Source organism: Telmatherina bonti (genome assembly GCF_933228915.1).
Source record: "Telmatherina bonti genome assembly, chromosome: 2".
Classification (NCBI taxonomy): domain Eukaryota; kingdom Metazoa; phylum Chordata; class Actinopteri; order Atheriniformes; family Telmatherinidae; genus Telmatherina; species Telmatherina bonti.
The window spans coordinates 31,606,535-31,631,097 of NC_136620.1; the positions used below are offsets into that span (position 1 = coordinate 31,606,535).

At 39.8% G+C, this 24,563-nt stretch overlaps 1 protein-coding gene across 1 annotated transcript; it reads right to left on the reverse strand.

Annotated features, from left to right (window-relative positions):
- Window positions 1-660: 660 nt before the first annotated feature.
- Window positions 661-23,210, reverse strand: vwf (von Willebrand factor; the record flags this gene model as incomplete). The annotated part of the gene is made up of 52 exons (XM_079255278.1): window positions 23,172-23,210; window positions 22,892-23,023; window positions 22,558-22,660; window positions 22,260-22,468; window positions 21,883-22,004; window positions 20,019-20,238; window positions 19,815-19,937; window positions 19,626-19,737; window positions 19,474-19,520; window positions 19,237-19,373; window positions 18,950-19,088; window positions 18,549-18,649; window positions 18,264-18,459; window positions 17,941-18,156; window positions 15,771-16,017; window positions 15,573-15,667; window positions 15,223-15,374; window positions 14,977-15,080; window positions 14,758-14,896; window positions 14,526-14,660; window positions 13,105-13,251; window positions 12,857-12,997; window positions 12,075-12,173; window positions 11,855-12,011; window positions 11,229-11,396; window positions 10,985-11,120; window positions 10,589-10,898; window positions 9,271-10,429; window positions 9,087-9,191; window positions 8,124-8,267; window positions 7,907-8,050; window positions 7,644-7,808; window positions 7,473-7,519; window positions 7,215-7,392; window positions 6,799-7,040; window positions 6,504-6,693; window positions 6,038-6,379; window positions 5,720-5,958; window positions 5,383-5,485; window positions 5,199-5,270; window positions 4,336-4,440; window positions 3,987-4,192; window positions 3,771-3,920; window positions 3,577-3,693; window positions 3,302-3,482; window positions 2,963-3,003; window positions 2,750-2,866; window positions 2,323-2,421; window positions 1,259-1,387; window positions 1,137-1,176; window positions 958-1,055; window positions 661-846 (listed from the first exon to the last, which is right to left on the reverse strand). The coding sequence occupies exons 2-52, from the start codon at window positions 23,019-23,021 to the stop codon at window positions 661-663; spliced, it is 8,484 nt and encodes a 2,827-aa protein (XP_079111404.1). The 5' UTR covers window positions 23,022-23,023; window positions 23,172-23,210.
- Window positions 23,211-24,563: the final 1,353 nt, after the last annotated feature.

Consider the following 24,563-nt stretch of genomic DNA (forward strand, 5'->3'; position numbering starts at 1 on the left):
GTTGCATGTGCATCTATCATTTTCAGTCCTGGGAAGCATTCACACACATTCACAAGTTAAATCATGCAGTGAAGTTATTATAAAAAAAAAAAAAAGAGAGAGGGGGGATTATTCTTTAGATTATTCATCCCAACATAAATAACTAATGCAGATATAATTTCAGCTATTGTTGAGGTGTAAATTGTCAATACATGGTGATTATTGATCTATTGTATGCTTTTTTGGGCATAGTTTAATTTGTTGCAGTGCATTATTGTCTGCATATAAAACCCTAAACTCATGTCTTGTGAAATAACTGTAAAAGATATACTTGAAATAAAAATATAAAATGTGATGAGCGTTAATGTGTATCCTTACTAAAATGTTTTTTATTTATTTATTTAAACTTTCTTTAGAATAGATAGTTTCAGGTATAATTAAAATTTATTGACCCTCAAAGCACTGAACATAAACCTTTACACATTCTTAGAATTTACAAACCAAAAATAGAAAATAAAATAAATGAGGGGGGGAGGGGGGGGACTGGCAAGAAACTGGCAAGCTTGTTTTATTGGTATGTGCATTGCTTTTTTTTCTTCTTCTTCATCTTTCTTTTTTCTCCATGGATACATTTAGCTGGAATATACAAAAAGCATCACAATCCATGACATCTCTTTCTGTCTAGGTGCAGTGTTTGGACTGACAGTCGCACCTAGTGACAGACAGGACAGTGTGGTGGCTACGAGTGCCATTGTTACACAGAACTGGAACGCTGAGAGGCTCAGTCTCCACGGCGGCACAACACACACACTCCTGCTCTACAGCAGCTCTCTGCAGGGAGTAAATGGATTTACTGGGACATTTGCCCTGAAAGACAGACAGAGAGATAGTCAGTGAGGAAAGGTGTTAATCATTTCACTAAACTCATGCTGGGCAAGAGACATAAAGTTGGTGCGCTTGTCTTGTGTTTTAGCATACTTCACAATAGTGCAGCTCTATCTGTTGCTCTGACTGGCAGTCATCCACTTTGATGTAGTTAAGCGTTCCCACTGTCCTCCGACACTCTGGTTCCGTACCTTCACATATATACGCATTAAAACCAGGATGATCACATTTTTTTCTTTGTAATGCAACAATAACGCAAGAGGTAGACTTACATGTCTCACAGCAGGTTGTTCCGATCTGACTGACTTTCCCCTGTACAGAAACAGAAGAGCCGGATGAAAATGGTGACACAAATTTGTGCTGAAATAAAAAGTGAAATGGCTGGAAGTTGTACCCCTTGATCCAGACAGGCTTGGCGGTTAAAAGGAGGGCAGGTGGTCACTCTGATCTCCAGGACAAGATCTCCTCTACTGTTCACACCACAAGTATACAAGTTGCAGCCATCCTCACTAGTTGTGTTGACCTTAAAGAAAAAAACAAAACAAAACAAATCACATATGCATGAATGGGTCTTGTTTTTCTGCTTCTTTGTCTTGTTTTTTGTCTTCTTGTCTCCTCCCTTCTGCTTTTGACATGCTAATCAATTTTACGTTCAAGATGTGTAAATGTCTAAAGAAATGCATTTAATGCATTTTCAAGGAGTATCTGTAAGTGAGGATGCACACGTCTACCCCTCGCTGTCTCTGCAGCATCTGCTATATATGTAGGTTCTTTGATAAATGATGCCTTATTGCAAACTACCTTAATATGCACATAGTAGTGGTCAGGAATTTACTACTTCTTATGGCCAAAAATGCAACAGTGCAAGAAAACAGATAGAAGACGGAGCTGTGCCACAGGCCACTTTTAATGACATGCCAAAAGTATTGATATTTGATTTTGTTAATTGACTGCAGTCTTTAGCCTTGACTCCTCCCTGCCTATAGCTTTTTCTTTCCTTGCCTACTTGCATGCCTAATGGGAGTGACAAATAACTCATGATAGAGGCCCAGCAGAAGACTTGTGTAGGCAAACTAATATTTCTTATAGCACATTTCATGTATAAGACAATTTAAAGGTGTTGTTGTTATTTCCCTTTAAGCTTTTTCCCCCTGAAGACTTCACCACAGTGAATCATCAGCTTCCAACTACTGACCAGTATGGAAGCCCCATTTGCACGGTTGTACTTCGGCACATGGTTTACAACCAGTTTGTCCATCACTGCTATTGCTAAGAATTAAAAATGTGTTAAAGCTGAATAAATGATGGCAAATGAATTAGTTTTCAATACCCCTGAGCAAATATATCTCTTTTCATGTTATATTATACTGTATGGTGCATTATTACAATACAAACACCCATAAAACCTAATCCTCAATGTCATCACAGAGTTCATCAGCTTCTCTGCAGAACACTTACTTGCACACTGAAGACTGTTCCATCTGGTTTATGTACGAAGCAGGTAGTAGCAACACAGAGACCACAGCAGCTGCCTTCCTCCTTTTGCAATGTGTATCCCTGTACACATTGTGGTGAGTTGAGTATTAGCTCATAGAAGAAGACATCAGGAAAACCTTGCCATTAATAATGTAAAAAAAATACCATGAAAACCCCTTTTCAAACCAGTTAATAATGAATCAATAATTCATTGTTTACCTCTGTGAGGAACGTGATTCATGGAAAGATGTTGTTGGCTCAGTTTTAGTAGTGAACAGGGATATAATGTGGTTAGAGAATTAGGACATCTTCAGTGAATATGATGGATGTTTAACTTTATTAACTGGCAGTTAAGAGAAAAGGAAATGGTGATGGTCAAGGTGGAAAACAATCATGAGACTGAAATTACCCTCGGGCAAGTAGGACAAGTGGTTTGCCTGCAGGAAAGTTCGTATTTTGCCAATAGACCACTTTCTGCTGTACATTCACAGTGTGTACACGCATCCATCATCACCCTTTCTCCTGCCTGCACAAACACAGATGTATCAATACACAACATAGACAGTACTGTATAAATCTTGGCACGATATTGAAGCATCTGGTACTTTTAAGAATAACTTACTCCTATCACAGTGTGATTGACGACACAGGCATCCATAGGGACTGTACAAGGAAAGAATAAATAAGTGTTATTCATTAAATAGTCTGTTGAAACCGTTTTTAAAAGGTCAGATCAAGATAACTGGCTCTGAGATTGACACCAGCACGACAGAGACATCTGCTGGATAGACTGTGCAACTACAACTCAAACACTCCCACTGTCCAACATGCATGTCATTTGATGAAGGGAAACTCAGACGGATGAAAGCTTAACAAGTTGCACATTTCGTTGAAAGTCAAAGTAAAAAACCTAGTGTTTCCTGCTTATATTATTTATTCATTTAAAAGTGTGTTTGTTTACCGCAATGGCAGCTGGGGCAGCAGTCCTGAGTGTCGCAACGGAGCTCAGTTCCCAGCGGGCAGATTGGAGTGTCCATAGCAGGACAGCTTACATTTGTTGTAGAGATGAACACGCCATCTTTCACTTTCACACACTGATATAAGATACATTTTTCATGTGGAGACTGCCATACTTCACCTACCTATACAAAGACAGAGAATAAAATCACTTGTGAGAAGGGGGATGTACCGATGTACTGTCATTGAAAAAAAACTAAGCTCTTTTCCCATACATACATGTCTAAGTTTTCCCCCGATGAGAGTGTCCCCTCGCATCTCTCCATCTGACTCCACACAGCTGGTTGGTATGCACTTCCCACAGCACTCCTGTTTTGTCTGAGTGTATGTTGACCCCTGAAATGTGAATCAAACCACTGTTAAAAACTGTCTTTAAGGAATCCTGTAAATTTGCACGTTTGGATGAGTCTCACCAGAGGGCAGGTTTGATCACAGACAAGAGGTTTACACTGCGCAACGTGGAGTGATGTTTCTTTGTCTTGTAGCTGGGTGCAGATGCATTTTTCACACCCTTTCTCCCACTCGCCTCCCACTGCGTAAACCATGCCACCGACCACACACACCTGAAGACATACAATGATAACCCCGAGTATAAATCCAGCTGCACAAGCGTAAAACCAAACACTCACCTTGTCAGGCAGGCAATTGGTTTCTGTGCAGCCACAGTCATCAGTAAGGGTGGATGTGATGAACCCTGTGGGGCAAGTGTGGGTGGAGTTGTGGCAGCTGCATGTGCATTCAAAGACATCACAGCACTTTGTCTTTTTGACTGACAGCTGGCGATGAGCTGGGCAATCAGGGGGAGCTTGAAGAGCACAATCTTCTTTTTTGCAAACTGAGATAAAAAAAAATTTAAAAAAAAGATTAAAAGAGTTGTGTCAAAGAGATCACACGTATATGTGCTCCCTTTAATGGCTGCTCATGTGTGACAGAGCAAAGCAGAGCTCAAACATCAGAGAGAATATACAAACACCCTACCACACTCATGAACAGGCTGACACTCCCCAGGGTTTTTAAGGACCAGGGTTTGACCATCCTCACAGCGGGGCACTTCAGGCGGGTCACAGCTCACCAGGTCACACACTAAACGGTCATGGAGTCAGGTTAGTCAGGTTCAGGAACACTACACAACAATTTAAATGAGAAATTATTGCAGAATAAATCCATAATGATCTGAAAATCTATGCATGCTTTATTTGTTCTACCCTAATAACTCAGAATAGAAGGTTATTAAATAGATAATGATAAGAAATTATCTCAATTCTGCTTTATTAATGGCATATTAGGTCACAACTAGTTGTGTGGGATACAAACAGGCAAAAAAAACTCATTATTTACAGAGCAATCAACCATCACCGTTATTCCCAGACAATTATCTGTATGATGCAGCCAACATTTAGAATAACTAAATAGCAAACATATTCAAAGACATGCTCAAGAGTCAAAAATCCACCCAATCCTTTAGCTACTTTTCCTTATCTTGGAGGGGTTTAAGCTAACACCTTTCTAAACAGAGTCATAACTATGCATCCCTAATATACTTAAAGCCAGTTTAGCCCAAACATGCATGTTTTTGGAGGTGCAGAGAGAAGTGTATTCCCTGCACCACAAATAACCCAATCCAGCCAGCAGGATCACACCCAAAACTTTTGTTCAATGGTACTAAAGACAACTTTATAATTAAATAAATAAGAGTTTTATTACTTTGTATTGTTTTTTTAAGCACGAAAAGTGCTATAGAAATAAAGTTTAATTTGATTTGATTTGATTTGATTAGGTAATTCATCAGTTTTAGATGTATTTATATTTGCAAACAATAACTGTACTATTTTTTTACCCACCACACTCATACTCAGGGCAGCACTTAGATTCCCTCTTCTTTCTGAGGATCTCACAGGGTCCACACACTGGAGCTAAACACAGACACACAATAAGATTACAAAGCTGGCAATATGTATCTGGCTTCATAAAACCATAAACTCAGATCCAAAAAGTAAAAGAAGGAACAACAGAACGGGTGGTAACCTTTAATGTCATTGCAGGGCCTGGCAGTGCAGTTGATGCGCTCTTGGTCCAAACACATGCAAATCAAACATGGGTTGTCATCTGGCACCCAGCTCTGCATGTACTGTACAAACAGAGGCAAATCATGTTCCTTATTAGTGCAAAATTTAAACGTATATTAACTAAACACAAGAGGGCAGTCAATATCATTTTTGTTACTGAACATTTAAAATGCTCATATTCATATCATATGAATATGTGTGTGTATGTGTGAGTGTGTTTCCGCAGTTAATTTGAATCCGATTTTTATCTACTCCATTGCATATTAACTTACTTTTTTTTAAAAAATTTAACTCACCATGTACGTGTGTCCATGATTGTCAACACACTGTCCGCATGTTTCTGGTGAAATACAATGTCCACGATGCAAAACCGTGCCCCCAGTACAGAAACAGCCTTCAGTAGGCGTGTCCATACAAGATGATTCATTACCCTTAGCAACCGACCAGTCGCCTGGCAACGCCTGTATGCTGCCACAGTCTTCTACACATCCTGTCCGACATGCATCATACTCCATGGAAGTTGGACACTGTAATGCTGCACCACAAACAGAGTTTAGTTAGTGTTAGGTGTTATGATTCCTCCACTGATTTGAAAGTTTTACACTGTGACTTACGACAGAGATGGGGGCTCCTCCAGTTCACACACACTCCTCTCTGTCTACAGAGGCGTGCGTAGGTAGAGATAAGTTCACACACATCTGACTCCTCACATGCCTGCTCCTCACACTTAGTGAGGAAAACCTGGACAGGAATGTAAGCATGGCATGGCTCAAACACCTCAGAGCGGAGGGCCTGACATCCCATTGTCGTACCAGACACACACACTGGCTTTTGTTTTGGCAGGCACACCCCACCCTCAGCAGCCACAGTCCAGTCGGAGATGAAAGCTGGCTGGTTGGTGGTTGAGCTGCCATTACGTAAAGCCAGGATATTAACCTTCTCCTCCCCACATCCACCTGAGGAAAAGGTGAAGAAAGCAGAGCTCAGGAGAAAAAGACAAATACAGAAAGGCTTACAGACAGACAGACATGTTTTTTTTTCCTAACAGGTTTGAACAAATTTTGACACCGAGTCTGTTACCACATAATCCATTTGTGTGACTTCCAGTGCCAGAGCTGAGTAATGTGATGGTAAACTCATTGCTCTGTGGAGTAAAGCTCAGGACGTAGCCAAGATCTGACTTCAGCTGCAACATCACCCCTCCATAACGCACCACCTCCATGCCAGCGTGACGCCACGGCAATGCGAGCTCTTCCCGATCAATTACTGCCTGCTCGGACAAATACACACAAAAATAACACACAAACACTCCATTGAATAAAATAAACTTTGTACACTTACATGGCATGAATAATTTCACAAACTAAGAACTTACTGTCATGTCATCTTTCAGTAGCAGGTTGTATGGTCCATGGGTCACCTCCATGGCTTTCATGCAGATCTGGTTGTAATTTGCTGCGTCTTGACAGGGTCCAGTGTGGAGCTTGACCTCTGACCCTTCAGTAAGGCCTTTGCTGACAGTGAGAAGTGTGTAGGAGCATAAACCCTCCCCGTCCAGCCTGAGAGCTAAGCCGTCAAACCTCACCACGTGATTGGTGGAGCTGCCCATACACATGCCTGTTGATACACACCAGGCAGGAGGGAAGAGAGGAGTCAGAAATGTGCTCTATTAATAGACTGGAAACATAACTCCTTGTATTCATTGTTAAGAATACGTGGGCAGTGATATAAACTTATATAGAAGAGTCATGTGTATCTCCAGAAACTGTTGGTTCTTTTTGATGTACTTACAAGGGCATTCCCAGTGGCAGCCACAGGCCTCCTGGACTTTGATTGGAGGCATGTTGTTTCTACATGCTGGTGGCTCCAGTTTGTCACAGCTGACTTTGTGATTCTGGACTGTTACTGCTCCGCTGGGATGGCAGAGGAGTGAGTGGCAGCCATCCTCCAGCAGCCATGATTCACCAGGCTGAAATACATTGAAGGAGAGATACTCAGTTAATTATAAGTCATTGCGTAATGTCTTGAAAGGTTGTGGACATCACTCGCCTTTCTTTCATTTCCACTATCATCAACACACACTCCAGGTGGACCAGCTGAAAAACAAAAAACATACCCTTTTCAATCCTGCCATTCATTATTACAATCATCAAAATAATAAAGAAACAAACTGTTTTTTATGCAGGAAGGATAAAAATGAATGTCTGTGTCTGCATGCACCTCTGCAGATTCTCTCTGCGTAACTGTTGTCCAAAGTTAGCAGCATCAATAACTGATCCATGCTGTTCAAGTGCAGTGTATTGTCTTGGTTGCCATGGTGACCCATGACGCTAAGCTCATTCGTGTCATAGCTTTGTCCAATCCCTATAGGGAAAACCGACACACCTGTAGGAAGAGACTCCATAGTGAGACTAATCCACATCTGAAAGATGAAGGATAACTGCATTATTAAACGTTATTCCATTTAATGCTAACTTTATTACCTGCTGCCAGTGCCTCATTGGCTGCCTCTTTGACATCATCAGTTGATTTGTCAGTCACCAGCATGACCACAGCTTTGGCCACTCCAACTCTCCCACCGCTGACTGGCGAGATGGATGTCTGCACAGCGAATTGCAGTGCAGATCCTGAAGCAAAAGAGAATGGTGAGCGTGGATCTGCATTGATGTGCAGTATCGCGTTAGCTGATATATTTACTACCTAGAGTAGAAGGAGCAGCTGTCTTGCTTGAAATACTTTCCACCATCCTCAGTAGGTCAGATTTGCTCTGTTGATCCTTCCACAAAAGCTCAGCTGTATTGGCCTTTCCGTACTGAACCACACTCACCTGAGTGCCATTCAGCCCTGCGTATATAAACAGAATTGAATATTTGTGACTTCAGTTTTTCAGAGTTGAAGCATTATGAACCTAATTTGAATTCAAATACTGGGCTCTACATAAGGGATGAGTATTCACTTCAATTAGATTGGATTTATAAAATTAGAGAAAGAATTGTATGTAAAATATAGTGTTTTTTGACACACAGTGTTCAAAATACATCTTTATTGAAAATCTTTATTATCCTATTTTTGACAAATCTTTATTGTGACAAAGATTAGTAAAAAATCTTTTAAAAAGATTCTTGAAATATTCAACCAATTTATATTAGATGGTTTTCATCTTCAGTGGTGATGTTCCCACTTTTACTGCAGCTTTTATATGTTTGTACCTAGTTGTAGTTACCAAATGTATTTGATCTTTTATTATTATCTTATCTTATCTTGTATTGTCATTATTTCTTTGACTGAAATATAAACATTTAATTTCACTCTAAATGGCAGGAAAACTGGGCATCAAACTTCCACTTATACTTGTTAAAGTCTTGCATAAAAAGTGGACACAACACATTCAAAACTGATGTAAAATCAATCACGTTTGAAATTCAGAGTGAACAACTAAACAAACAAGACTTTTAGTAAATTCCCCAACTAATGTTAGACAAAAAGATATGATTGTCACTGATTAAAATTAACTTAGAAAAATAATTATATAAAATATAAAACACTGAAAATATTTGTAACATTGAAAGTAGGAGGAAATGGGGAAAAAAAGAATGAAACTCACATATCAATAATAAGCGCATGTCATACTAAGAATGCATTCAGGTGTTTGGTTCAACGTACCTGTGTCAGAATTCCTGATGAAAGCTTTGACAAATGTCTTCATGTCCTCAAACTGGTCTCCGGACTTCACCAGGAACATCACGTCTACAGGCTTCTTACATGGGACTGTGCAACGATACGTTAACAAGTCAGTGCATCCTTGTGGACTGATTGATAAAAAAAATAAGGTGGATTCTTGCTGTACCTGTTGGTGGCAGGGTGGAGTGTGTTGGGAGGACCAGCGGTGGCAGCGTAGGTGAGCGGGGCCGAACTGTGGTGTGAGTGATATTGACTACTCGGTGGACAAGGGTCTTGAGACGGCTGTAGTCCTCCACCATTAGTGGACGCTGCGGGGAGCTGAATGGTAGCAAGTCTATTTCCTGTACCTTTGATCCAACACCAATGGGGTACACATGTGTTTGGGTGCTTGTAGATGGTGGGCGTGTCACTGTGTCAGTAGGAGGATTTTCTGTCACAAGGAAGACCAGCTGAGGTGGGGTGGGACCATGTGGAGGTTGGATTGTAGCCATTTCTTGAAGAGTTGTTCTGACAGCTGTTCCAGTGTTTGTCTTACTCCCCCCTCTCCAACGAATCTCCCGCAGTCGTTGCAGTAGTTGGCTTCTCTGCTGCCTCAGCTCCCACCGACTGATCTCCACAGTGACAGTTACTGAATACTGGATCACAGTGATGCGAATGAACTCCTCCTCTGTCAGCTGGGAGATAACTTCCTCGAGGAAGATGAGTGACTTGTTAAAGTTAACCTCACCGACAGAATCAGAACCTTCCAGGATGAAAGTCACGTCTGCAGCTGGAGGGCGGGAAGACGGCGGTGTGGTGATGGGAGAAAAACTGGTGTGTGCTGTGGCTGCAGGGGTGTTGGGGAGTTGCTGAGTGGGGTTTGTTTGCAGATGAGGAGCAGGGGAAGTGCTGGTTGTGGTCTGATGAGCTTTTGGTGTGGGTTTCGGTGTTGGGGGTTTCGCACCCTCAGGTTCCATCCCCAAGGTGCAAAGGTAATCTGTTAGCTCCAAGAGGTTATCAGGCAGCTCATCTGTGCTGCTCAGCACATACGCTCTGTTATCTGGGTTGGCCTTTGTGATATCATTTATCTGCCCCATGTCCACTTCCGGACCTAGTGCCACCGTCAGGGTAGTGATGTCCTTTTTGCGGAGCATCTTCACGATGGAACGGATGGACCGAGGGTTGGCACTGGCACTCAAAATGATTGCAATCCGTCCGGCGTGCTCACGTTTGTTCTTGTCATATATGTTGATGGCTAGATACTTGACTGCCTCATCCAAGAAAGCTGCATCTCCTCCTGTGTAATGAAGCTCACGCACCATCTTCTTAAAGAGCCACTTCTGAACCTGCAAGTATGGATGACCAAGAATAAAATCAAGCAACTAAGCACAGAACCTTTAATGTGCCTTTCAGCTCTTAATAGAATTTACACAGTGGTTAGCACTGAATATTTGGCCAACAACATCAAATTTATTTATTCAGACGTTCATTATATGTTAAAGTACCTGCAGATCGTATGTCTTAACTCCAGAGTGATAAAGAAGAACTGTAGCTCGAGTGTGAGCTGAACCCATGCGGAATCGTTCAACCACTCCGAGTATGAACTCTTTGGCTGCCTGAAATTCATCTTCAGTGAGGGCTTCTGAACCATCTAGTAAGAAAGCCAGATCCATGGCACGGTCGCATGTGCCCTCAGGCATCAAGGTAGTGAAGGGCAGAGTTGTGAAGGTCTCATAAGCAGGTGTTGGTGTTGGAGTCGTGAACAGGTTGAGGGAGGAACAATCTTCACAGCTCAGAGAATTGTTGTCGCAGTGACTGTGGTTAGAAAAAAGAAAGTAGCTTAAAACTCAACCACCAAAATTAAATTTATTGTCTAAATAACCTGAATGTTAACAAATTACCATATCTTGCAGTGGGTGGGGTCATTGTGGTTTAGGATGACCTTGTTGCCATGGGCGATTCTTTGGCCCTCATGGATACACACCTGGCACTGAGAGGGATCGACACATCGCATGGCCACCTCATCCAAAAGTTGGCCTAAGAAAATCAGGGCAAAAATTAAAGTTCCCTACAAAAATGTTTCCAGTTTGGTAACTTGCACATGCACACACACACAATTTGCATTTGAATATCTAGTCTTATCACCTGGGGGGCAGTAGGCATGACAGCCCTCCACACATGTTAATGAACAGTGGAGGGGATCTGGGTGCTGACAGGTGACTGGACAAGCAGGGCCACATGTGTTATATCTCCACTGGCATATCTCCTCCCCTACACCAGGGATCTTAGGATTCAGCTCCTCACAGCTCATGGCTAAGGGAACAAATGATTCAGTGGAAATTAAAAAAAATTAGTTCATGGACTAAATGTGATTCTAAATCGAATAATAAAGTTAATATATAGTTCGACTATAGGCGTGCAGATTTGTTAGTATATATGGCATTCTTATTTCTGATATCAGGCCATATATTGTACATAAAACCCAGTAGTTTTGATAAGAAACAACAACAGATAAAACATGACACACTGAAAATTTAAAGCAACTACAAACTAGTTCATTACACAAAAACTGACAGATCTGAAGAGTGGAATAGCAGCAGAGATACTCTGGCTTTAGTGTTCCTGGTGCTGTAGTGTCTTTAAATCTTTACACTTTTAATCACAGCTTTTTTACAGTTCCTGGTCTTGACTGTTGGTACAACAGTACAAACAATTGTTTGTTCAGCAAGGTGGCCTTTCATAACAAATCTGAAGTAATTATTCATACTCACGACAAAGATCATTGGACCTCCAGCTGACAGATACACCCCTTTCTGAGCAAGCCTGTGCATAGGCTGCGATAACGTCACAGAAACATGCACAGTCACCCACAGATGGGCATGAACACGCTGCCTCCACACACATCTCTACATAAGGATCTGCGTCCACCTAGAGATAAAGATAAGTTTTAGAGTATTATCTTACTTCCAATGTGGGCATACTTTCACTTACCTGGCTGTTGCATTCTCTGAATAGTGGACCCGTGATCACACGACATGACTGCTCGACTGTCACCAACTTCACAATGTTGTCATTGCAAGGAGCAGGTATCTATATACGCAAAACACATTAATTTGGAATTTTTTATAGTTTGTTAAGGTACTGTAAAATACCTTGTCTGTTACTAGTGCAGTTGTGCCATGTATAAAATGTAAAATCAAGCTAAAATGCTTCAAGAACAACTAAGTTAGCACTTTTAAACTAGTAAAGACAAGCAAAGCTTTATCTGCATTAAGGAAAAACTGTTACATCTAAAAGATTCTCAGTTATGAAGTCCTTAGATGTAGTCTGAGCCACAGGATCCAGTCACAACAGGCCCAATACAGGCACAAAATAATACAGACACAACATGTAAACTATAAACTTCAGTCAGGTTACATGTAAAACGCTGCTACAAAGGCCTTCAACAGCATCTCAAAGTTATAGCATTCATGATCTCATCACATTAGGCAAAGTTAAAAGTATATAAAGATGGGGCATCCTGGTAATCATGCATTTATATACACTTACACTACCAGTCAAAAGTTTGGACACACGTTGTCATTGGATTTAATGGAAATATGTGTCCAAACCTTTGACTGGTACTGTACATGTGCAGTTATTCTTGATCAGTCATTTCACTAAAGTGAGTTTTTTGGGTCTAAAAAAATGTCATAGCCGGTCTGTGGTCCCTGCCACTCCAGTTTGTGATCATATTGTCTGGAGAACAGGTTTAATCTAATGCTTGACATTACCTGTGTTACATCAGCACAGCTGGGGATGACCTTCCAAGAATTCCCAAAGTGCGAGGCATCCACTTCCAGCTGGTTGTTGCTGCTCATCAAGTCATTGTTGACATTCCCATCAAAGTTGCCGCACAGGCCACATACCTTCCCCTTCACATGATAAAATAAAGGTGACACAAGTTTACATATTTACTGCAAAGTAATTATATACAAAGTAATGCAGATCTATCAGCCAAAAGCAGTGTCTTAAAACATACCCTGTACTCAGCAGAGATGTGAACCAGGAGGCGAGTTCCTCTGTCCCAGCTCAGAGAGATGTGCTTTCCAAGCAGAAGGCTGTAAAACTGACCAGATCTGACAATCTCCACTTGTGAGCTCTGTGGCACTGGCCTCTTCATCTTCACCTAAAGCAATGTATGGACAAGACAAATCTGAGGCATTTACAAATTATATCAAAGACACTGTGTGGATTGTAGACCACTCTTTTCTACAAATGACAAAATATGTTTAAAGAAAATCTTGAGGAGTGATGTGAGCAGAAATTCAGCTTTAAATATTTCACTCCAAGGTCGCAAAAAAAAAAAAAAAGGGAAATAGCTTTTATCAATAAAAACAAGTTGATTTGATAATCTTGTTGATAAGATATAATGTTTTAGAAAGAACATGCTATTTTCTGTTACTTTAATTACCGGTAATAAAATGATTTCACTTGATATAAAATTCTGTGGTCAGAATACTGACTGGTATCGCCTAAAGAGATCATGTTTGTCTTGATTTATCACAGACAGATTTTATAGTTCCATATTATGCCACAACAGATCTGTACTCTCAAAGTACTCGCCTGTTTGTAGTTCCTAGAGCTTCTAAGCATATAACAGGAGGCTGACGCTTTAATTTTCAAGCACCTTAAATCATTTAGTAGTTTCGGTACAGGATGCAGAAATAATTTGCCTATAGGACAAAGCTTAAAACTCAACTTTTATTGAAAGAATTTTACTCATTGAGCTTTCTCATGGCAATTTATTTCATGTGTACTTCCCTTTTTTTGTCCATGTAAAATCTTTTGACCACACTGTCATTTATGTGGATGTTGTACTGCTTTTGTGTATTTCTTCTGTAAATCTTTCATTTAAAAAAAAAAAAAAATCTATCAGCTTATGTTTTTATGTCTGTTCTTTGATTTAAAATGCTCCTTTGATTTCACTTATACTTGAAAAAGGCTTTATAGATAAATTTTAACCTAATACTCTAATGACGTCCTTTGAATAGCTCAAAGAAAGGTCTTTGCTTGCCTTGTCTTCTTATGTATGCATAAGAAGACTTATTTATGGTGCTTTGCAAAACTACAAATCTTTCTTGTCATTTCTCCTTTAATTTAATTCAGTTCCACCCCCTCAATTTAAATCAACAATTGACATAGCATGAAACAGAGACACTCAGGTATTTGTATATGTAGCTTAAAAGAGGTAGTTATAAAGATATAGGGTTTTTAAATATGAAAGACTCTACAAAAATAGTCAAAATTGTAAAAGTGAAATAACAGCAGCAAAAAAATAAAAAGAAAAGTGTCTTACCTTTGTAATCATATTTGTAAAGTTTTAAGTTCTTGTGAGGAGGCCATTTTGGAAATGAATTTGTGTATAACATAACAGTCTACATATGGAAATATGTGCCGCACCTCTCCATGCTGCATTAAAATCATCCCGCCCTGGTAGAAGATCGTGACAGATTTTGCGCAGCGATGTCCCACAATTCCACAGGCCTCATTCTCCACCAACACTCGGAAAGTACCCTCTTCTCCATGACACATATCCTTTCAAAGACAAAGTAGAAAATCACACCAGATTATGGATGAGTGAATAAACAGTGTCATCTGCAACCAACACAACTGTGCTTTCTGGATCTTATACCTGAACAAGGACGTACTGACAGAGGCCAGGGAATGAGTACTTGAGACCATCAAAAGTGATGTAATGCCCCTCCCCCACAGTGCGGCACACACCATTGCAGACTTTTTCTGTGCAGCGCCACTTTCTGTTCTCACACACACTGCAAAATAGAAAACATGTCTAACAAAGACATTTTTAAGTATTTCCCTTCAGAATTCATACAGCAAAATATCTTTTCACCAAGTGTTGCAGTCAACGTTGATGGTCTGTCCTGTTGCATATGGCCTGTTGTTATGGTAACAGGGACACTGCTCTGGTTTAATGCAGTCTCTGCGGTGACGTACCTAAAATCAATACAGTAATCAATGAGATCATTCTGTCTCAAATGTTTGCTGTTTAACACACACACACACACACACACACACACACACACACACACACACACACACACACACACACACACACACAACATAACACACAACCTACTGTGCCTGGTGGACAGAGACAACCAGGGATGCAGGCAAGACTGACACAAGGCAGATCCAGGTTTTGGCAGGTTCGGGCACACTCCAGGCCTTTTTCACCTGTTTCACATTCTGCACGAATGAGTGGAGGAGGGCACTGAGCTGCCCGGCGCTCTGCATACATAAAAACAATTGGTTTTAATCCTTTCTTAAAAACACAAATTTTTGGAAACATGAGAGTTAACCAGCCAGATTTACTTAAATTAATCTTTATCAACAAGCCCAGCAACATGCTGACTCAGAAATACTGCATGGAGAAATAATTTCATTGATAATATCAAAGTTAAGCACATTTACAAACTTCATAATTACCTCTGGATGGTGCAAAGTCATCATCATAGAAGAGATCAGACAGATATGAAGTCATTTCTGAGGAGCTACAACGCATTGAGCCATTCTCACAGTAGCTATTAATGCAAACACAAAGGGGGAAAAAAAGCAATGAATCGTGAAGAAATCCTGCTTTGAGGATATATTTAATTCATATAAAGTATGTGCATAGTCACACACCAAATAGTGTTATGATCTGCATAGACATCATTAGGCTGGTAGAGCTGGCCGTCATGCAGGCAGGAACACAGGTCAGCTGTCACACATTCTCCAGAGACGCTCAGGTATTTCCCAGCAGGACAGAAACAGCCTTCCTCACATATCCTCTCACCATCACAGCCAGCCTCAGCTCCAGATAAAGCCCGGCACGTCCGATCACAAGCACTCCCACAGGCCTCGTAGACCTGGTCTCCGGTGCACTTAAGGTCTGATATCATCAAATCAGGGGAAGATTAGTCATGCATTTATAACAAAGCTATATTTCTTACATATTCACAAAAAGAACTCTTTTCATGACAGATTTGCAAACAGGGTCTTGTACTGTTATTCTTTTTGGTTACCTAAAAAAAATACTATTCTCGTAATCTTTATTGAGTACAAAGATAAATTGTTATGTGAAACAGTGCCATAGTTTGTACTTACACTGCAAAAACTTAAATCTAAGTAAGATTAAAAATCTTAACTTAGTACACATATGCTTAATTTTTTAAAGGTAAGATAATTCTTAGTTTTTATGCCAGAGAATTGCTCTTGTTTTATGAGTATTTTTACTTGTTTTGGGAAGTTTTGAGAAGCTAAATTTTCTTGTTCTGTTGGCAGATAATTTATCTTATTTTAAGCAACATTTACCTAATTTTTGTATTTTTTTCCCTGTTTTTTAAGCCTGAGTTTTTGCAGTGCACTCCAACTTACAGTAGGTATAGATGACCATGGTGGTTTTTAAAGCTTTCTTCAAATGTTAATGTTATTTTTTTAATTTGAAATTTGTTTATATTTTCCACTTGCAAGCTCCGTTGGCCAAGAAATTCACTAAGTTATTGAGGCCCTAATTAATGCAGTAGGAGTTTGTCAGCTTGTAAATCATCTTACTCTTTAATCATGAGGAAACACCCAACAACTATAGACTCCTTTGAACAACCGACTGAAGATCTAAATCTGATGGTAATTGGTGCCTTCAAGGGAGGTAGAGGCTATGAAGAGACGTCAAAGCACTTCTAGCTTGCAATTTTCAGTCTTCAAAATGGCATTAAGTAATGGCAGTAAAGTGTGAATTTCTGGAAGGACAAAGAAAACTTAAAATTGAGATACTAGATCACTGAGGGTGTATTAATAGTAAAAAAAAAAAAAAGAACCATCGAATAAAAAGATTTGTTTTGGGGTAGTTTGACAGCAGCACAGAAAACAGTTATTTGATGCTGGGAATATAGATTCCTGTGAAATAATCAAATTCTGGATTAAAATATCATGCAGTCAAGGAACTAATCTACAGAAAGGGTCTTGCTTCCTAACGTGAATATTTCAAACAGCCAAAAAAATATAAACCTAGTGGTCCTAACCTTCCCCTCTGACCTGAGCATTTTTTAAAGTTTGCAAGACAGCCTAAAATTACCCCACATCATTAAGGAATCTGTAAGGGTGGGTGAAAATATTATGCCAAGAATGTAACGATGACCAACCAATCTGAAAAATAATCTTTTTTAAAGGAGAAAATTTATAAAATCTCAAAAAAAAGTCAGGGTGTAGATCAGGGGTGCCCAGCTCTGGTCCTCGAAGACCACAATCCTGCAGGTTTTCCATACACACTATTCCAACACACCTGACTCAAACTAATCTCTCATTGTCCATAACTTTATTGGACATTCATTGGGCCATTTCTGTGGGCAGAACAATGGCATAGTGGCAGCACTGTGGCCTCACAGCAAGAAGGCTAATCCAGTTTGAGCCTCGGCTGGTGGAGGTTTGAACAGTGGCCTTTCTGGGGATTTTGCATGTTCTCCCCGTGTATACATGGGTTCTGTCCAGATGCTCTAGCTTCCTCCCACCCACACGACATGCTTGTTAGGTTAATTGCTAAGGTTAATTAATAACTTATCATGTAAGTCGCTTTGAATAAAAGCGTCTGTCCAATGGCTATAGAAATAATGGAAGCCAGGTTTTTGGAACAGGGATACATCGAAAACCTGCAGGACAGTGGCCCTTGAGGACTGACTTTGGGCACTCCTGTATAGATGGTCCATTCGATCTCAAAATTGTTTAACATGCTTAAGAAACGGTTTAAAGTGTTAGTTTTACTGGTTTGTGTGTGTGATTGAATGATCAGCTTTAAATGTGTTTAGAGTGTGAGAATTACCACACAGTGAGGGAGACCTCCAGGTTAGCAGCACTCCTCTTGCAGAACAAGCAGCTGCATAAGCAGCCAGAGCAGAGCAGAGACACTCCTCACCGTCCCCACATGCACACACATCATAACGACAGAAACGTTGGAACGGACCCGGGTTCACCAGAAAGTGACATGGGCTGAACACATCGGACAATATCACAGCACATGCTTCTTCTGCAAAACGCACTGAAAAAGACAAGGGGATAAATGGTTGGTTTTTGTTGCGTTCTGGGGGTTACAAGATGAAACATTTTGGTGTGTGTATAAATATAGATATCGATAGGTATAGATACCTCTTTTAGGGTTAAGGGCACATGGATCACTCTCATGTATGTGAATGGATTCGCAATCTCCATTGATCCTCCAGGCTTGGCCAAATGCCTGAGGACTCGCTTCAACCAATCCAGAGCCAGATAAGAAATCATCACCTTGGTTACCGTTGTAATTCCCACAAAGACCACAGGTCTGTCCCGCCCAACGTGGTCCCAGCTGGAGGTTCAAAGAATACATTCCAGTTACTTCACAATATTTTCCCATGAGTACCAAAAACATCTTCAACGGACAAAATTTCATTGAACCTTTAGAAGCACACGGCCTCGTCCATCCCAGTCCAGACGAAGGCTGTCACCAAATTTTACACGAACGGAAGACTGAACAGATCTCTGGATATGCAGATGGCCTGTTGAATTGTAAACACGCGAATTGACTTTTAGACATTAATATTGATTAACAGCTGAAACTAAAAATACCTGCTGAGACAAATCATAGTTGATGAATAATCCATCAAATCTGATATATTTTCATTTATTGCAAACTAGATTTACTTCTATGCAACATTACAGTATACCATGGGTTGAAATATTACCATTCTAGTGTGTTCTATGAAAACATATAGGGTTTTTTAGGTATAGTCCCCCCATACAGTGTAAAAGTCATCAATGTGAAATATATCCCTCTTCCACAAATCAAAACAACTCACCATGATGCATTGGGGTTTGGATGTCCATGCTGTTGACTGAAACAACTCCTCCATGCTTAAGCTTCACTGTCATGTTCTCCAGTGAGGGCAGACTGAGTGTCACTGAGCGTGTGCACACTGCATCTTGATCATCTGCGCACTGAAACAGAGGAACACCCAAAGTGCTTGAACTTGAATAAGGTAAGTGGAATGAAAGAAATAAAGTCCGGGTTATTTATCATGCAATATGTGTAAAAGATGAGCAGATTTCAAATATAATTAGCAAAAAAACTACAAGCATCCATTACCTGTACATTCTCAATTATGACAGAAAAGTCATTGTGTGTGCAGTCCTTTGCCAGCAGATACTGACAGTGGCCAGTGAAGGTGAAAAATTTGTTGTCAAAGCTCTTGAAATGAGACTGTCCAACAACCAAGCACTCTCCTACATACAGACAGCAAGGATGCAAATAATTAGTGGCCCAAGATATTTATACCAAGTAGAATGGGTTATTTACTACTGGACAGCTGAAGCGCTATCTCACCTGGGCAACCTTCGTTGGTACATTCCCAAGATCCATGGCGGCACACACTGCAGACAAGAAGTAATTTATTGCAGAAGATATTGTTGTGTATATGAGTGTGTACATGACTGTGTACATGGTCATGCATATTTCTGTGCATTTCCCCCTCATACCAAGTGTTGCAATCCTGAGAGATTGTAGATCCTGGAGGGAAATGTCGTCCCATATGTGTGCAGGAGCATTGAGAAACCTCCACACAGCGATTACCATCTAAAACCTTCCCAACTGAAACACATACACATGCTGTGTTACTCCCGTCAGCATTATGACTGAAGGAAGAGATATATTTGGTGAGCACTTACCAGGGCATGTACATCCATCTATACACTCCTCTTTGCAGACCTCCTGTATGTTGAGGCTATGGCAGGTTGTAGAACAGGACTTGGTGCATTCACTGTACTGCATCCCAATTGGACACTTGGGGACTGCACATTAAAAAAAAAACATTCAAAAACATTTACTTACTTCCTGACCTTTTACTACCTTTTAGGGTCTAAAAAACTCACAACACTGGCTCTCCTCCAGCCAACCATGCAGGAGTATTCCGTGAGCGTGGCATGTGCGGGCGTACTCCAACAGCATTGGACAGTAACAGTCTTCTGCATTCTTCTGGTCACAGTGGCAGACCTCTCCCTGACAAAGTGCCAGGAACGCATCGGGAGAAACCAGGTGGGCACAGTGTAGAAACACGCCAGAGGTCTGCAATACACTGCAGCTGGACAGAATCTGTACACATATGAATACAAGATCAAGTTGTTGGAGTTGAAAATTTAAAATAATATCATATGAAAATATTCTATGAATCCCTGAAGGAAAATTGTACTGGTATGTTTTTTAAATCATTATTACCAATCATTGATTGTCAGGAAATACATTTTAGTTCTTATTCTGCAGAACAATGGGTTGTTGGCAGGAGTGATCTCCTGCACCTCTCTTTACCTTACAACACCCAGTATTTCCTTACTGTGTTGTGTAAAAGGTGAAAAAAAATTAATTAGGATTTTTAAATAAACATATGCAGCTGCATAATCAGCTCTTAACCTGTTAAGATCATTTTTATTTGGTAACTAATCAATAAAAACTGTCCAGTGAATGACACTTTTGCTGAAATATATATTTTCTTATTTTTTCAGCTGAAGTTAAAGTAAATGAATAAAGAGACATGTTGAGTTAAAGTATCATCAATATGGAAAGACTATTCGGATTAGCTGAATATCATAACATGTAATGCTTAGAAATAATAATTATGACCATGATACATCAATTAAATATACTCAGAAATATGTAATAATATATATATTTTTTTTAATGTAGTCATTGGGGTATTTTATGTGTAATGCCCTTTAGCACACTGCCAAAGCAACGTTTCTTTCTTCACAGTCACTGACACTGCCAAGAACCCAGGAAATGTAATAAAGGAAAATGTGGAAGTAATCTAATTATTTCATGCAAACATGATTTAGCTCAAGCAAATGTCTTTCTGCTTTACAAAAGGTTTTCACTAAACTGACTGACTTTTTTTTCCAACACAAAGACTTCTGTTACAGATCTGCACTCACAGCTCTGAAATCTGTCTGCTTACTGGCTGGGCTGTTTTTTTTTTTTTTTTGTTTTGTTTTTTTTAAAATCTTTTTTATTTTACTGATTTCACATATCTTGAAATCATCTTTAAATTCTGCATTCATAATTTCTAGTTTAAAATTGACAACGTAAATTAAAACTAATGTATTCACATCATCTGTAAATGTATGGGGCCAAAGTTTTTGGATTCTAAGTTCACAAAGTAGTTTTGTATTGATTAAATGACATTAACTGTATGAGTCATTACTGGAAACTGAGGTTTTAGCGCACACAAAAAATCCTTAGACACAAAGCAAAACTGCAAGAAGATTCTCAAGGTAAAATCTGAGTAAAAATAAAGATACAGTCTCCATTATAATCCTGTTGTAGTACCAGGGTTTGTTTTTCTTTTTTTTTTACATATAGGTCCACCTTATTCTTATTGCCAGCTTTTGACTTAGTTTAAAATGCATTGTCAGCTAAATTAAAAGACAAATTACATCTAGTTATGCTAAACTTTAGAGATATAGAAAAACTCCATGAAAGTGTTAGAAGTGCTGGTGAGTAAGCACAGTTGAAGTTTTTTTTTAATTTTTTTTTTTAATTTTTTATAGTAAAATAGCCTTTTAACATGGGTGGTCCAATTCTGTTCTACACTGTTCTTGTTTCCTCTTTGAACAAAAGCTTCTGCAATACAAGTAAAGAAAGTATTATACATATGGAATAGTGTCATGCTTATACATGTTCAAACCTGTGTGTGTGTGTGTGTGGGTGGGTGTGTGTGCGCGTGTGTGTTAGTTGTTCTCTCACTTCTGCAGTCCCTTTGGTGCTGTTACAAGACTGAGATGGATTTGAGACACGTTGACAGGCCTGATCAGCTCCCTTCACTGCCCATGAATTTGCAAAATCATAACTGTCCTCTGTCAGGAACCCTGAAAGCACACACACACAGACAAACAAGTTGACAGATTTCCCCTTAATCTCATCCTACCACAACATTTTTTCCTTTCATTTACCTTATCTTTTCCTGTACTGAGCTGCTACTCTTCCTGTTGCTGAGTGCATGTGAGTCAAACGTTTCCTTGATTCCAGTAAAATTAAACCCTCTTAGTAACTTTCACATTTCCCCACATGGATCCACACAGTTGCAGCCTCTTAACTTAAACATAGCCTATTGATGCACGTACCCTCCTGAGCTGTATATTCATCAGTTGAAACAGTGTTGAAGTTGCCACAAAGGCCGCAGGTACGGTTGGCATGGTGTTTGGTCAGCATCAAGGCAATGTTCGCTGCACTATCAATGGTAACAGTGAAGCCAAACTCTTCACTCCACAGCTTATAAAAGCCAAGCTCTGAGCCCACAAACACAGCATGTGATGCATAGGGCAGAGTCAGCCTGCAAGAAAAAGAAGACAAGCATCAAGCTTTTTCATAACCAAACACATACAACAATAAGTTTGAACATGTAATCAAGTATTAGTTTACCTTGTTTCTCCTTGTGAGAGCTGCCCATCCACAGATAGGTGCAGTTCAAAGGCGTCCCCCAGAAATAATGTGACTCCAACTCTTTTGCCATTGTGAAAGTCGCCTGTAAAGCATGATTTTAAACACTGATACTTTAACATCCAACTGGACCTGAAACAAATTAAACTGGATTTTGAACATACATTATATACATATGTAGTGCAATCTATATTACCCAACTGTCTCTTGTCTGGTATTCTGCTTTGATTTAGCACTTCTCCACAGCGACATACAGAATAAACATCACACTTTATCCAACTCTGGTTCTGCATTGAATATCCTGCACATGACTCACCCAGCAGTGTGAAGGAGCGATGGTTGCAGTCCCCAGCCAAAAGATAGCTGCAGTCTCCAGGAAACTCGTATAAAACTCCATCAAATGTATGAACATAATGGCGTCCAAATAGACTGCATCTGCCTGTCATGCCTGCTACGCAAGCTGAGTAAACAGGGAATTAACCAATAGGTACATAAGGGTAAGATTAGAGAGATATTATGTGGGATATTTACATATTAATAGCCAGGACAAGTGAGGAAAAGAAAACGACTCAAGAATTCCCTGATATGAAACCCACCTGTTAAATGCAGAAGGACACAGATTTCTTGCAAATACCTTTTCATACCCACCTGTAACAAAAACAGTTTGTTGTCCAATGTGAATGTGCAGCTGAGTTAGAACAAAAACCTTAAGTTCACAAAAAAATCATGATTGTCCTACCTCCATAGCTCCAAACAAGGCAAAAATTATTTATATTTTCATAAAATAGACATCTAAACCTTACATATTATGACTTAAAGTGATGACAGAAAATCTGCTGAATCTTCGTGGGGCCGCAAAGAACAGCAAACAACCCAGAGGCACCATTTTATAACCCAGCCCAGACCCCTGTCAAGCACTTACTCAAGACCACTCCCCTCACCAGGTTATGTCAAGAAGCAAAGAGTATCATTCTGTCCACAAGTGCTTGCAGACTGACACCATCAAACACACTCAGCAGGACAATGCCAGGATATGCCTACTGATGGCCGGGCTGAGTGATTAGTCTACGCAGAAGCATCTGTATCAAAGCCAACCCAAACAACTCTTGTGGAAAACACACTTACCAGCAATATCTCACGCAATAACATTGCTTTGGCGGTGCCACATGCACAAACACATGACTTGGTCATGCCTAAATTACACACATGCATACTGGGAAAGAATACAGATCAACACTCTCAGGTGAAAACTTGTGATTATCTGAAAGACAGACAAAGAAAAGGGAAAAAATAACATTCATTATCCGTGTCACAATGTTATAAATATAAACAGTGTTTTGCCTCTGTGACCACTGGAAAATCTGTTCAATTCTCCATCCATCCCGATCCAAACTTTACCAAATTGTATTTGTTTAAAATATTCTAACCCATACTTTATTTATGTATTCTACTGAAGTGGATCAAATAGATTTTATCTAGTTTACATACTTTTGGTGAAACAAGCAAATATTTGTGACCGCAGCTTTCCCTCCATGCAAATTGAAGAAATGTTTTCCGTGTTGTTAACGGGTCATTGTCATGCACCTGCTTTTGATATATTTGAATAGGCCAAGTTTCACTGATTATCAGGCCAAAAGATATTGACAGCAATGGATTAGTGGAACAGAACATCAAAATATGATAATCACATGGTAGTGTAGCTTTCATGATACGTGTCAGGTATTGCAAAAGCTATCTCACTTTCTAATAAGTAATGAAGTCTGCAGCTGTATCTTAGCAAGAGAGAAAGTTAGATATTCAATCTTTATATTCAGTCCATAAACAAATTAAGTTTAAAAATCCCTCATAAAACCAATAGCAAAAGGATGACTATCATATGAAAATAGCCATATATCAAAGCCTAGACTACATTATGTTTATGCACTGTCAAAATGTTGATGAGCCCAGTACTGCAACAACAAATTAGGCTGGATAACCCATTTATTAAA